General features: G+C 35.0%; 1 protein-coding gene across 1 annotated transcript in view; it reads right to left on the bottom strand.

Moving 5' to 3' along the window:
- Nucleotides 1–15,290, bottom strand: part of Atp10d (ATPase phospholipid transporting 10D (putative)) — a 105,100-nt gene that overhangs the window by 55,548 nt on the left and 34,262 nt on the right. The window contains exons 4-5 of the mRNA XM_076864614.2: nucleotides 6,321–6,525; nucleotides 4,031–4,116 (exon numbers count right to left, since the gene is read on the bottom strand). Coding sequence (XP_076720729.2) covers nucleotides 4,031–4,116; nucleotides 6,321–6,525 — 291 coding nt within the window. The remainder of the gene's footprint in view (nucleotides 1–4,030; nucleotides 4,117–6,320; nucleotides 6,526–15,290) is intronic.

Here is a 15,290-nt window from a genome sequence, read left to right as displayed (position 1 = left end):
TGATGTGGCACACTAAAGGTGTGAAACCTTCAGGCTTCAACGTGAAGCACAAATGGTCACATAGAGTGCTTGTTATGGTTTGGATGTGAGGTGTCCCCTCAAAGCCATACATGAGACAATGCAAAAAGGTTTAGAGGAGAAATGATTGGGTTATGAGAGCCTTAACTCAACCAATGTATTAGTCCCCTGATGGGATTAACTGATCGGTCATTGGGGGTCTGCATTTGGGGTATGTATTTTCTATCTGGTGAGTGGAGTCTCTCTCTGCTTCCTATTTATCATGTGAGCCCCTTCCCTCTACCACACTCTTCTGCCATGATGTTCCATCTCACCTTAAGGCTCAGCCAAGGAATGGCATCAGCTGAGACCTCTAAAACCCTAAGTCCCCCAATAACTCTTTCCTCTGTTAAAATTGTTCTTGTCATGTCTTTTAGTCACAGTAGTGAAAAAGCTAAAACAATGCTTATCCCATTCAAGGAACCGGTGACATTATGGTGACATTATGGACTAAGTGCCCAGCAAATAAACATAGTTTTGACTTCTATGATCAAATTTATCCTCTTCTATGAAGAGGAGTTGTATGGTTCATAAATATTTAAGAGTAATGAAAATGTGATAGCTCTGATGGTGGTAATCTGATATTTAGCTCAGAGATTTCTGTGGGCACAAATAGGAAGAAAGATACCAGTTTTGCCTCATAGAAGGTTAAAGAAGGTGTCACATAGGCAATAAGCTTGAGCTTCTCAATTTTGGTTGATTCTGAAAACAGGCCACAAAGCAAGATTACAATAAATAGCTACCTCAGTGAATCTCAGAAAAATCACTGCATTCAACTAGGCTTGATTCTCTTATTATATGTTTCCCTAGAAATTGTTGGGTCAGTCACCAGGATAGACATCAACAGAGCGGACGACGTTCATTTCAATCACTGGGGAAGACAGAATCTAGGTGTTCTAAGAGAAAGTCCATTTCAACAGTCAGGTAATCAGAAAGCAAGATGGCAAACATTGAAGCAAACTGACATCAGAGGAGCCTGTCACAAAGGCAAACACCAAAGTGTGGGTAAATGTAGTGCCTAGGAATATAGAGGCAAGTGACAATTTGTACAGTCAGGTCAGGGTCTTGGAACGAGGTAAGGGCTCTGGGGCAAGACAGGGTCCAGTGCAGCAGAGGAAGCTCAAGTGTTTCTGTTAAGGAAGCACCACATTCAAAGGAAGAAAAAAGGAGGTTGACAAAGGGAGGCCAGCCTCCAATCCAGGAAAGCTGGAGTTACTTGTTGAGTTCAGACTAGAGTTACAGCTGTCAGACTTGAGACAGAGGATCAGAATCAGTGTGGCAACAGTGCCCTATAAATTAAAAAGAAAAAAAATCTAAATACATGCTCTGGACCAGACTCTGTGCAGAGTGCTAGGCTCCAGACCAGATTGCTAAACTGGGTATCCTTGCTATGGGCAAGTCTGAGCTTGTCTGAGCATACCCAAAGACTTAGCTCACCTCAGGTCGAGCCTGAGGAAATGATCCTAGAAAAAGTCTCATCCTGAGAGATGGTTCATGAGTATGTTTCTGATAAAGAAGTGAAGCTGTCCAAATTCAATTCACAAGACCATCTAAAATACAACCACAGAAGAATTCCAGTAACACTAACCACAATAACATCAGTGTGCGTTGTGTTTTTGTGTGTGTGTGTGTGTAGATGCCACTATCGTGTGCAGAGGCTACTATTATATTCTATACTTCCTTGTATGGTAACTCTTTTTCTAAAATTTTTAAACAATTTCATTGGAGAATAATTCATGAGAGTCAAATACACATATTTAAAGAGTAAAAGCATCACCAGAGCCAAGATGGTAAACATGTCTATCATTTCCCAAAATTTTCTCATGCCTGTTTGTAATCTCTCCTTCCAACTTTCCCATCCAAAGAACCCACTACTGTGCTTTCTGACAATGTAGGCTCGTTTTTGTTTTCTAGAAACTTATATGTCAAATAACACATTTATGGTTTAATTATGATTTTAGTTTACATTTAAGTCTGGGGATACATGTTTCATTAATTTTTGTAACTGATGAAAGGTATAGATTGAGGTTCATTTTAAAAATATAGAGCTATACAATTGTGCAAAAAGATAATTTTTCTCCATTAAATTGTCTTTGCACTATTGTGAAAAACAAGTTGTTTGTAAACATGTGGGTCTATTTGTAAACTCCATTATCTTTTCCATTGATCTGTTTATTTTATCTTTATGCCAAGTGACACTGGTTTGCTTACCGTACCTTTATAATAAGTCTTGAAATCAGGCAGTGGTAGCTTTAACTTTTTTGCCTCTTTCAATATTGCTTTATTGATTATAAGTTCTTTGAATCTCTGCATAAGTTTTAAAATAACCTTGTTAATTTCTAAAAAAGTTTGCTGAGATTTTGATTGAGATTACACTAAGTTTATTGATCAATTTTGGTGAAAAACTCATAACAATGTTGAGTCCTGACCCATGAACAATATATATCTCTCTATTCACTTAGGTCTTATCGTCCTCAGCAGTGTTTAGTGTTTTCTAGTGTACAGCTCTTTCGTATTTTGTCAAATTTATCAGAACATTACTTCATCTATGAAGAAAAGACAGTTTTACTTCTTTCTTTCTTATTTGAGGCCTTTTTTCTTTTCTAGTTAGAATCTACTAGTTAGAATCTCCAGTGTAATCTCAAATAAAACCTGTGAGAGAGCAGGGCGAGGTGATGCACACCTGTAATCCCAGCTGAGGTGGGAGGATAGGAATTCAAAGCCCAGCCTGAGCAACTCAGTGAGACTCTGTCTCTAAATAAAAATATTAAAAAGGGCTGAGCAGATGGGGAGAACAAAGGAACTGGATTGTGCAGAGGGGAGTGAAGGAAGGGGAGAGGGAGTAGAGATAGGAAGGACGGTGGAATGAAATGGACATTATTTCCCTATATACATGTATGATTACACTACTAGTATGACTCTACATTATGTTCAGCCAGAGGAAGAAGTTGTGCTCCATCTGTGTATAACGCGTCAAAATGCATTCCACTGTCATGTATAACTAATTAGAACAAATTTAAAAAATAAAATAAAAAAAGAAAAACACACTTAAAAATCCACTTTAATTCCACTCACCTTCTAAACTTCTCTGTTGTAGTGATGGTGAATTTCTAAAACTGATGTATTATATGAGGTCTTTTATTATTTAAAAATAATTAACTTTATTGGAGTATGATTTGTACACAATTCAATCCCCTCATTTTCTATATATAAAAAAAGTGGGGGAGGTGCTGGGGATGTGTGTAGAATGTTTGCATCTATATTCGTGAGGGTTATTGGTTTGCCCTTCAGTGTCTTTACATGCTTTTGTTGTCAGGGTAATGAGATGAGTATAATTCTGGTCTCAAAACAGAGTATGAAATGTTTCTCTTCCTGTAATTTATGACTGTGATATAGTTCTCATTGTCTCCTTGAAAAATTAGGAAACCTGGATCAAAGAGAGTAAATAATTTAGCTTGGAGTCGGAAGAATTTAAGTGGCAGAAGCCAACCTTGAAATTTCTCTAAACCCCAATTCTAGCTGCCTTTGTCAAAGGGGTGTGACCGTCACAGGAAGTCCCCATGGATTCCCATATTCTTTGTTAGTCGTGTTCCGAATCATTTTATCAACAAGAAAAGTCTACCTATTATTCTAAATCTGAAGAAGGACACCATCCTAGCATTTCATTTAACTACCACTTCTGTCCAAATATTTCTTTCCAAACTTTAGCATATCATAGGAGCTCATGTGATATATTCTTACACCAATGCAAGCAATTCTAGGGTGATTTTAACAACAAGGTTTTGTTGTTTCTGCTGTTTAAAATATATATGAATAGAAGTACATATTTATCAAATTATTAAGATAAGCCAATTTTATAGGTAGTTAAATTTACAGCCTTTAATGATTCAACTAGGATGTAAACACACAATAGTTTTATTGAGCCAAGTACAATTCCATTCACACTCACAAAGGTAAGTCATGTGTCACTCACAGGAAGCCTCGGAATCTGTTGAGGTCATTGTTTGGACTTTCACATTCTATCCTACTGGAGAACTTCTCAGGATCGACTTCAGAGTCCTAAAATATTTTTTAGAAATCACAAAACAAGAATTGAAGATGAAACCCAAAACAGGTAAGTATTTTATCATTTTCACCAATTCTTAAAATAGGACTAAGGCTTTTTGTGACATGAAATTTTTGGGATAAATTTCTTGGATGGCTGGGTGCAGAGGTGCACGCCTGTAATCCCAGCGACTTGGGAGGCTGAGGCAGGAGGATCATGAGTTCAAAGTCAGCCTCAGCAAAAGTGAGGCACTAAGCAACTAATGAGACCCTGTCTCTAAATAAAATACAAAATAGGGCTGGGGATGTGGCTCAGTAGTTGAGTGCTCCGAGTTCAATTCCCAGTACAAAAAAAAAAAAAAATTCCCAAATAAAGGACAGTATAGACATAATTATGGAATCCATAATTAATGATTCCAGACTACTAAAAAGCATCTGCAGATAATGAAATCATATACTGAAATCCATGCAGTACCCTACTAGAAATTATAAATACTCTAATCAACAAGGCACTGGAAATACTTTCGGTGTGGTCTTTAACTATATAGCTAGTTTCTGAGAGTAAATGTGAATGGGGACACTTTGAGCAAATATGCATTCAATCTCAGCCAAGTTTTATAAATTAAAAATTAAAAATAAGCAGGGCATCAACATCTCACAAAATTTTTAATGGATCAAACAGATAATTTTTAAATGCCTTATAAATGGATACACAAGCAAAATGGATACACAAGCAAAATGCCTTTATAAAGCACAGCAGTTATGAGGCATAATTCATTAAGGACAAGCGACATCAACCTTATCTTACTTCTTTTATTTTATATAGATGTTTGGCTAATAAGAGGAATAGTATAGATATTGATGTAGCTCAAAATACTAATGTCTATATTACAGCAAACATGGAAACTGAATTATGATTATATGATTTAACATGCTAATAATATCTTTTGAGTTCTTTTGATATACTAGAATCTATATCAGGCACTTTAAATATTTGAACTAATTTCTTTTTTCTAACTGCAAGAGGAAGGCACTATAATTAAGCCTAATTATCAGATGAGAAAAGAAACACAATGAGGATCATTGATTTATGAAAGTACTCAAAAGAAATGTTTAGATCAAAATTACAATTGAGATCACTGGATTCCAGAGCAACTCATCCTTAATTGAACCCAAATTGTGCTGATTAATCAACTGATATTGACCTCAAAATAGCTATTTGGGAGTTTAATAAAATTCTGAGTTGTGCACAACTTTTACCAATGCCTAAGTTGCAGGACTGCTTACAAAAATGACAGTAACACTAATCTCAGAGGCATATCAATAATAGATTATTTAAATGGAATTCCTAGGTGGAAAGATGGACTTAATGTGATAAGAAGAAAATTACCAAAGATAAGGGTATTAGGAAACTAAAACCATTTCAAATTTATAGGTATAAGATGAAGGAATCTCAATGACAGTATTTCAGATTTAAAAAAAAACATAAAATTTTAAAATCCTTCATCTCAATTGCTTCTAGAAAAAGAGATGGGAAACTGATCTGTGGTGCATGTTTTTTATTTTTTCCATTTGAAGATAACAAACTGATGGATAAAGTCTTTAAGTGATTTGCTCAAAGTCAAATTATTAATGGGAGAGCTGAGATTCATTCAAATTCATGTTACTATAACTTCTATGTCAATTAGAAAATTTATATAAGTTCTATATAACGTCTATATAACTTCTTTAAGTTCTTGCTACCCTCAACACAGTGCAGTGAATGGTCTAGAAGTTATATGGTATGAGAAACTCCAAAAATTTTGAAAGGCTTTGTTATATAAGTAATTATAGATCTTAGGAACAATGATCAACAAAGCATATGATATTAATCTAAGATTTCTTTATCTAAGATTAAGAAAAACAAATTAGCAGGTGCATATTTCTATTGCAAAGTAATTTTCCAAGTTGCAAATTAAGTCTTTCAAGTTCCTCTAATTAAGTTCAAAAAAAAAATGATTGCCATATTGAAGTGTTTGAACTCCAAAGTCATTTTATCTTATTATCTACAAAATATAGTAAATGTCCATTGATATCTGGAACTGGATTAAATCATCAGGGATTCTATTTTCTCTAGGTAAGAATGAATTTAAAAATCTCTTCGTTGTACTGTGGAAATGAGCTCAGTTATTTTCTGGGGGAAAAAAAGTTAAAATTGCCAGCTGAGAAACATTATTTACCTGCTCTGCATATCCCCGAACCACCTGCCTCTGTTTTAAATTGCTTTCTCCATCAAGACCAGAAGTCTCAATGTGACATATTCCATCAGGATCAGTGGAAAACAGTAATACCATATCAGCAGGAATGATCTCATTACAAGAGAGACGAATAAAGTCCCCAACGGTGACATCTTTCCAGCAATGGTCAACATACGTTTTCTCTTTCCTAAAATTGAAAAAAAAAAAAAAACAAAGTTTAAGAATAATATTAAACCAAAAATATATATAATTGTTTCTTAAAATTTTACTTTATAGTTTAAATTATGTTCAAAGTATCAAGATGAATTTTAGCATAATAAATACTAAAAGGGGAGTTACACAATTGGTAAAACCTAAATTCCCCAAATGATTCACCTGAAAGTTTACTTAAGCCACTAAAACATAGTTTTCAGTGCTTTATTCATGTGAGATTTTGAAATTTTACATCTTTTGAGTGCAATTCTAATAAAATCACAGTTAACAGTAGATGCATTTATTTACATGCAGAGCAATTCCTGCATGCTGCTCTGGTCAGGAACCTAACAGGGTACAAAGGCATATTATCTGCTCTCAGAGAGCTGCCCATCTGGCAGATAGGGTGTATAATTAAATAAAACACAATATTTAAAAAAAATAATTATGCCACCATATTAACATCTCTAATTATCACTGAATAGATCCAAAATCAGCCTTCTATTTCAGTGGATTCGACCAACCACACATCAAAACTGCTAGAAATAAAAAGTTGTGCTGAACATATACAACTTTTTTCTTGTCATTATTCTATAATAAATGTAGCATGACAACAATTTATACAGCATTTAGATTGTATTAGGTATTATAAGTAATCTAGAGATGACTTAATGTATGCAGGAGGATGTACCTAGGCTACATGCAAATATAATACCATTTTAAATAAGGGATTTGAGCATCCCCTCCCTCCCTTCACAGACACTGAGGGATGGCTGTACAGCTTAAAGTGATCCAGTCCTGATTTTACACAGCTGATTCTGAGAAAGGAGAATGGCAAATTTGATCCTTTGCCAAAGTATAGTTTTCTCATGCTGTACTTGTTTTTTTTTTTTTTTCCGATGAAAGACACATCTTTTGAGGTTTACTTGCCTTAAATACTCTATTTATATTAAAGCTTTGTACAAACTTCTTACACCTTTCTGGCCAATGACATTTTTTATGCTCCATAAAGCATTTTCCTTAGTATAAAATGAGGACATCATATAGTAGAATGTCAAATCAGCTAATGAAATAGCTAATGTAGAATGTCAAATCAGCTAATGAAACTATTGTTACTGGCCTTTCACATAAAATGCCAGTAACAATAGTTTCAAAGGTCTGTCTCATTCCCTCACTGTCTCTTAGATATATATGAAGAACTGGTATTTGACATAAAATTATACTTATTTTAAAAGCAAAGTTATTTGTTTTCTATTACATTTATGAGGTTAAATATTCATATTCAATGTAAAAATCCTGGTAGATAGTTATATTTTAAGCTATATAACCTATATGTTACAAATTATGGATTTGTGAGGTTAAATGGAAATGCCATCTTAGAGAAATATTTTAATGTTTCTGCTCTACAAATTATACTAGATATTTAAAGAAATATCACCTCAATGGGCAAAATAAATATGAAGAAGTATGTTTTCATGACCTAGCCTCCCTAAATACCTAATCCACCAGGTTGATCCAAATAAAGGAAATCCTTGACTCTAGAATTTGCTAGTTTATGGAGAAAAGCAAATAAATGACTTAGTTCATCTTTATCAAACTTTACCTAAAAGTATGTGCATACCAGTTCATTCTTCCATGGAAAAAATTAATAGAATATGAAAAGTAATCATATTTGAAGGTTCAGTCCTATATGCCATACTTGTGTGTAGGCATTCTGTTCCATAGAAAAAAAAGAGTCACCAAAGGTTAACAGGAAGGGTATGATGCTACTTCTGTTCACTCACTCCTGCAATGGAGTACTGCACATTTTATTGGTGGCAGCTGAATTAGCGGTAGGAATGACCAAGAGACCAATGGAAAATCATGGAAATAATTCAAGAGAAGGATGAAGACAATCAGAATGAAAGCAGTAGCAACAGAAATGAGCAAGAGACAAAATCAGAACATATTTAGGTACTAGAGACAGCCAAGTTCTCTTAGTACATGAAAAGGAGTTACCAAGAATGACACTATGGTTTCTAATTTGTATAATGGGTTGATGTTGCCTTCCAACATGTTTCAGATTTTGGAAGAAACTGCATCACAGAGGGAATAAATTCATTCTGAGAAGTTTTTATTTGAAGAGGGATATGCAGTTTAAAAATGTCTACCAGTTTGAACATTCTGATTTAATGCCCACGAATATAGATTCAGAATTGGAAGTATACAGAGAACAACTGGTACCAGGTAAGGTGTTGGGTTAACCACAAATCAGTGCCTAGGAAAGCTTGCAGTGAGATAAGGTCTCTAAAACAATGTGGTGAAAATGGGGAGCTGCCACTTCCCTTATCTCCAGTCCTTGGTAGATTATCTGAACAAAGTAACCTAGGTTGTAAAGAAAAGAAATGTACTCACAAACATCTAAGAAAGCCACCTTGCAGTGGACATGCAACCTATCTTACGTATTTCCCCAGCTTGTAGGCAGGGTACAGCCCTCCATTGCATCCTGGCCTGCCACTGCAGAGGAACAAGTGAATAATAAAATGTCCAAAACCGCTCCATTGAGTCCTCCAAGTTCTCTCTTTGGGATTAGTACACAGTATGCATGGGGTCTTTGCAGCCCTGGGGTTGAACACAAGGATAAAAGGTTCTTTAGGGAAAGAGATTTCAAGATGATAGAAAAGTGAAAGAAGATCCAAGAGAAAGTGATCCTAGAGAAATCAAGGGAGAAGAAAATTTTAGGAAGGAATCATAGTTAAGGGCCACAGAGGTATCTTTTCTAAATTTTAATTAGGTATATATGACAGCAAAATGCATTTTGATTCATTGTACACAACTGCAGCACAAATTTTTACTTCTCTGGCTGTACACGATGTAGCATCATACCCTATATTCAGTCTTACGTATATCTAGAGTAATGATGTCCATATAATTCCACCATCTTTCCTGCCCCCATGCACCCTCCCTACCCTCCCTCCCCTTTGCCAAAGTTCCTCCATTTTTTCCATGTCCCCCCGTCCCCGTTTTGGATTAGCATCAACTTATCAGAGAGAACATTTGGTCTTTGGATTTTTGGCATTGGTTTACTTCACTTAGCATGATATTCTCCAACTCCATCCATTTACATGCAAATGCCATGATTTTATTCTCTTCTAACGCTGAATAATATTCCATTGTGTATACATACCACAGTTTCTTTATCCATTCATCTATTGAAGGGCATCTAGGTTGCTTCCACAGTTTAGCTATATATGAATTGAGCTGCTATGAACAGAGGTATCTTGTAGCATAAGAATCATGGGCTGGGGTTGTAGCTCAGTGGTAGAGCGCTTGCCTAGCATGTGTGAGGCATTGGGTTCGATTCTCAGCACCACATATAAATAAATAAAATAAAGATTCATTGACAACTAAACAATATTAAAAAAAAAAAAAAGAATCAAAGTGCCTACAGATCTGGTTATAAGGTCTGCTGATAACATGTAATTATTGTTAGGGAGCAGTGAAGGAGAAAGTGTGGCCTCCAGCAAATCAGGGAACAATCTGAAGTTGGAGAGTAGAACATTGTTAGAGTTTAGCTGTAGAAGAATAAAGAGTGAAAATAGTCTCTGTAAGGGAAGTGAGTCAAACACAAATTTGAATATAGGGAAGAAGCTGATAGAGAAGTCAAGATATAAAACTGAAGACAGAGGGGCTGGGGTTGTGGCTCAGTGGTAGAGCACTTACCTACCATGTGTGAGGCACTGGGTTTGATCCTCAGCACCACATAAAAATAAAATAAAAGGTATTGTGTTCACCTTCAACTAAAAAATAAAAATATTTTTAAAATTTTTTAAAAATTAAAGTACTAAAACAAATTTGAAGACAGAATGGAGGAAGTTGGTCGAAACTATAGAGAAACAATAAGGAATGACATTAACAATACAGATGGACAGGTTACTATTACAAGGAAGTGAGTTCCCTCTTAATCTAAGGTTGGAAAAAAATAGGTCAAGATTTGGATGTTATAATATGAAGGAATTTGAGCCAGGCATGGTGGCTCATGCCTGTAATCCCAGCAACTCAGCAGGCTGAGGCAAAAGCATTGTAGTTCAAGGCTAGCCTCAGCAATTTGTCAAAGCCCTAAGTAATTTAGCAGACCCTGCCTCAAAATAAAAGTGGTAAAGTAACCTTGGATTCAAACCCAAGTACCAAAAAAAAAAAAAAAAAAAAAAAAGGAATTTGAGATACATAGTTCATGTTCAATAGTTTCTACTTTCTCATGAATTCACGTCATTTTTCCCTATTTGGTATTCATTTTGAATTTTTAAAAATAGCTGATTTTCCTAATAGCTAGATCAATAAACATATACTGACATTAGTATATTATATAAGGTGCTAAGGATATGAAAATGATAATGATATGGTCCCCACTATAAAAAATGTAGAGTCAAAAAATTGAAAACACAAACAATAATTTCATACAAGAGAGTTGTAAATAGAGCTACTATGGAAGCAGATAGGGGAGGCATTTACTCCTGGAAGAGTGGTCCTGCACCTTTTTGAAGGATGATCAGGTGAAGAGAGGAGGGACAGCACATCAGTCAGGGTGCCCATCCTTGGGCAGAGGAACGAAGACAGGAGGCATGAGAGAGTGCAGAGTATGGAGGCAACTATACACTAAGTAACCACAATTCCTGCAAGTTTGACTAACTTTGAACATTCACAAATGTTGGTCCATGCGAAATAAGACTAAGTTTCTTTCCTGAATAATGATTGTCTTCTCTTGGGGCCTAAATATGCATTTAGAGCTTCTTACATCTACTTAGTTTTTTGTGCTGTGGGTAACTCTCACTGGTCAGAACATGGCACTCACAATCCCTTCTTTAGGAAAGCTTCCAGGACCATTTTCCTCTTAAGAGTTCAATATTAAACAGCTCTACTACATCAGCATTGGAAGAAGCTGAGAAGACAATGCCATTGACATTTAACAGTAACTCCACTTGGGTAGGAAATTGGTAAAGGGGAGTGAGGGAGGGAGATAAAGACAGGAAAATGTGGGTTTCTACTTCTTACTTTCTAAAACAAAAAAATAGAACAGGGTGGGATTTTCAACAAATAGCTCATTTTGATTTTTAAGGTATTTTTCTAGTAAATACTAAAAATAATTTATAATATATAAGATATATAACCAATTTCCATTTAACTTTTTCATATGGGAAAGTAGAAGCTATTGAGCATGAACTATGTATCTCAAATTCTCTTTTTTTTTTTTTTTTGTACTTGGGTTTGAATTCAAGATCACTTTACCACTGAGCCAAATCCCCAGTTCTTTTTATTTTGAGGTAGGGTCTTGCTAAATTACTTAGGGCTTTGACAAATTGCTGAGGTTGGCCTTGAACTGCAATCCTCCTGCTGAGTTGCTGGGATTACAGGCATGAGCCACCATGCCTGGCTCAAATAGTAATTAATATAGTAAGTTACCATTGGACACAACAACAGCTAGGTTTTATGAGATGCTTTATATACCTTTACTCATTTAATTGTTATCTGTGGTTTGTGGTAGGTATTATGAATGTACTATGGTTCCCCCCCCCCTTTTTACAAAATATTGACCCTGGTGTGTTAAGTGACATAAGCTACACAGCTCCTAAGTGACCCTGGTATTTGAAACGAGGCATGTGGCTCCATAGTACACTGACAGCTCCCATTACTTCTGATGAACACCAAATAGAATGTGGTTTAAATTACACTATAAAGTGAATGTGAAGAACCACTACTTTATAAAATGCCACATATAAAGTTAATTAACATAGAAGGCCACTGGTATTTCCATTCATTTCAAGAATCATGGAATTCCATGGATTTATGAGATAATCCTAAAATGCTAACAGTAGGTACTATCAACAACATGATGATTTTTTTCATGTTTTAAAACTAAATTTATTATTAGTAATTTAAATTTTACATACTGGTTTTATATTTTAAAAAAATTTTTCAACATTTTTATTGGTACATTATAGTTGTATATAATGGTGGGATTCGTTGTTATATAGTCATTCATGCACACAATAAAACAATATAACTTGGCTGATATTATTCCCTATTATTTCCCCTTTCCTTCTCCTCCTCCCTCCCTGGTCCCTTTCCTCTATTCTACTGATTTGCCTACAATTTTCTTGAGATTCACCACCACTACCTTTCTTTTCCTTTCTTTTCACTTTCACACGAGATGAAAATATATGACCCTTGACCTTCTGAGCTTGGCTTATTTCACTTAACATGATGTTCTAAAGTTCCATCCATTTTCTTGGAAATAACATAGTTTTAGTTATTTTTCAATGGCTGAATAAAACAATTTTATTTTCTTGTGTATGTGTATACACACACACACACACATTTTCTTTATCTATAGATTGGTTGATGGACTCCGAGGCTGGTTCCATAGTTTGGCTGTTGTGAACTGTGCTGCTATAACCATGGTATATATTATTACTGTAGTATGATGACTTTAATTCTTTTGGATAAATATAGAGGAATAGTATCATTGGGTTGTATGGTGGTTCCATGCCTAATTTTTTGAGGAAGCTCCATACTGATTTCCATAGTGATTGTACTAATTTGCAGTCCCACAAACAATGTAAAAATGTTATTTTTCTCTCCACATCCTCTGCAGTATTTATTAATACATTTATTTATGTAGATACTGGGAATTTAAACCAGGAGCACTTTACCATTTAACTGCATCACCAGTCCTTTAATTTTTATTTATATTTTATTTTATTTATTTTTTACAAATCTTTATTTTATTTATTCATTTTTATGTGGTGCTGAGGATCAAACCTAGGGCCTCAGACTTGTGAGGCGAGTGCTCTACCACTGAGCCATAAACCCAGCCCTTAATTTTTATTTTTGAGACAGGATCTCACTAAGTTGCTTAAAACCTTGATAAATTGCTGAGGCTGATCTCAGACTTGCAATCCTCCTACATCAGCCTCCCGAGTCACTGGGATTACAGGTATGCAGCACTGCACCTGGCTTTACTGTTTGTACTCTTGATGATTGTCATTCTGACTAGCATGAGATAAAATCTCAGTGTAGGCTTGATTTGCATTTCCCTAATCACTAATGATGAACAATACGGTAATTTTTAAAGGTCAGAAAATAGTGTCTGTACCTTGAGGGTAGGCCTTATATATCTATTTTTTATTTAAATCTTGCTATTGTTTGGATTAAGTGTCCGCAAAGGTCTATGTGTTGAAGGATTGGTCTTCAGCCCACGGCACTATTGGGAAGTGGTAGAACCTTTGAGAGATGGGACCTAGTAGGAGGAAGATACTTCATTTGGAGTGCACCTTGAAGCGACTTCTTGTACCCTCGACCCTGTCTCTCTCTTTTTCTCTTTGCTTCCTGGCTGCCAGAAAGTGAGCAGTATCTTCTGTCATTTGTTCCTCCCATGATGTGCTGCCTCACTTCAGGCCCAAAAGCAATGGAGCTGACCAAGCATGGACTGAAACTTTCAAAATTATGTCCCTATATAAACACTTTTTTAAAAATTTTTTTATTAGCTCAGACATTGTTAGATAACATAAACCTGACTAGCACAAATTAAATTTCTCATTGCCTGCCATGTAGAAGACACCCAAATTTGTTAAATGAGTAATAATGTTATTTTCAAGACATTTCTATTAACTTGAAACAGACCTATACCCTTATAAAGATTACCAATTTAAAGGCAGTCTTAAGAAAATGAGGTTTCCTTTAGAAACTGGAGTGTAATAAGGTTTAAATGTTTAATTTCTGCCGCGGTGTTGGTTGTTTCAAATGATCCTTACCCATAAAAATTAAGCATTTGTGAAAGACTGTATATTACAAATAAGAACCAAATTATCTGCCTAGAAATATTAATATGCTTCTTCCAAAAGCTTGCTAAGTTTAATAGCTCTATACTTTCACACTCAATTTTCTGAGAAATAATTTATTCTCCTAAACGAACTCTTTACATTTCATAGGAATATAAGCATATTTAAATCAACAATGCATGGTTTTATAGCCTACCTTTATTTCTTTATAGCCTTATAATAATTATTCAAAGAACAATTTGAGAATACATAAGCACTCTATATTCTTCTATATCACTAAACAAAAGTAAATTACATAGAATATAGATGAAAAGAAAATCATCCAAGTCTCTTATGAAATACAATCATGAAGAAAAATCTTAGAATGGACCTTAAATAATTGACTAGAATATTGCATTTCATTATTCAGTTTATGCACAAATCATCTACAAAAGATCTAGACTATGTCTAAAAGGACAAAAAAAATTAGTTATGCCAGGTCTCCCACTAGGCAATATGAATATCTAAAAAATAGTAAGATGTTATTAGAAGTTCTCAAGTGTGGCTTAATGACGTGATGATGTGGCATGCAAAAGCTCTAGCTAATTGTGAATGATCTGTAATGGTAGTCCTGATGGCTAACCTTTTCTTGCCATTACAAAGTACTAGGTACTATACTTACTGTTTTACCATTACATTCAAAATCAAAGAAGGTAGGTATTTGGCAAGCTTATATAATTTCACCAAGCTGCACATTTACCAAGATTAGAAAGAACTTTTTAGAACTTAGAAAGTTAATTAAACACATATTATCAGCTCTAAACTCATATTAAAAATCAGCAATTGGGGCTGGGGTTGTGGCTCAGAGGCAGAGTGGTTGCCCCTACCATGTGTGAGACACTGGGTTCGAACCACTTATAAATGAATAAAATAAAGGTTCATTGACAACTAAAAAAAGAATTAA

The sequence above is a fragment of the Callospermophilus lateralis genome, chromosome 8 (assembly GCF_048772815.1).
Source record: "Callospermophilus lateralis isolate mCalLat2 chromosome 8, mCalLat2.hap1, whole genome shotgun sequence".
Taxonomy (NCBI): domain Eukaryota; kingdom Metazoa; phylum Chordata; class Mammalia; order Rodentia; family Sciuridae; genus Callospermophilus; species Callospermophilus lateralis.
Note: the sequence above shows the minus strand (reverse complement) of the source record. Positions and strands in the feature narration are given on the sequence as shown.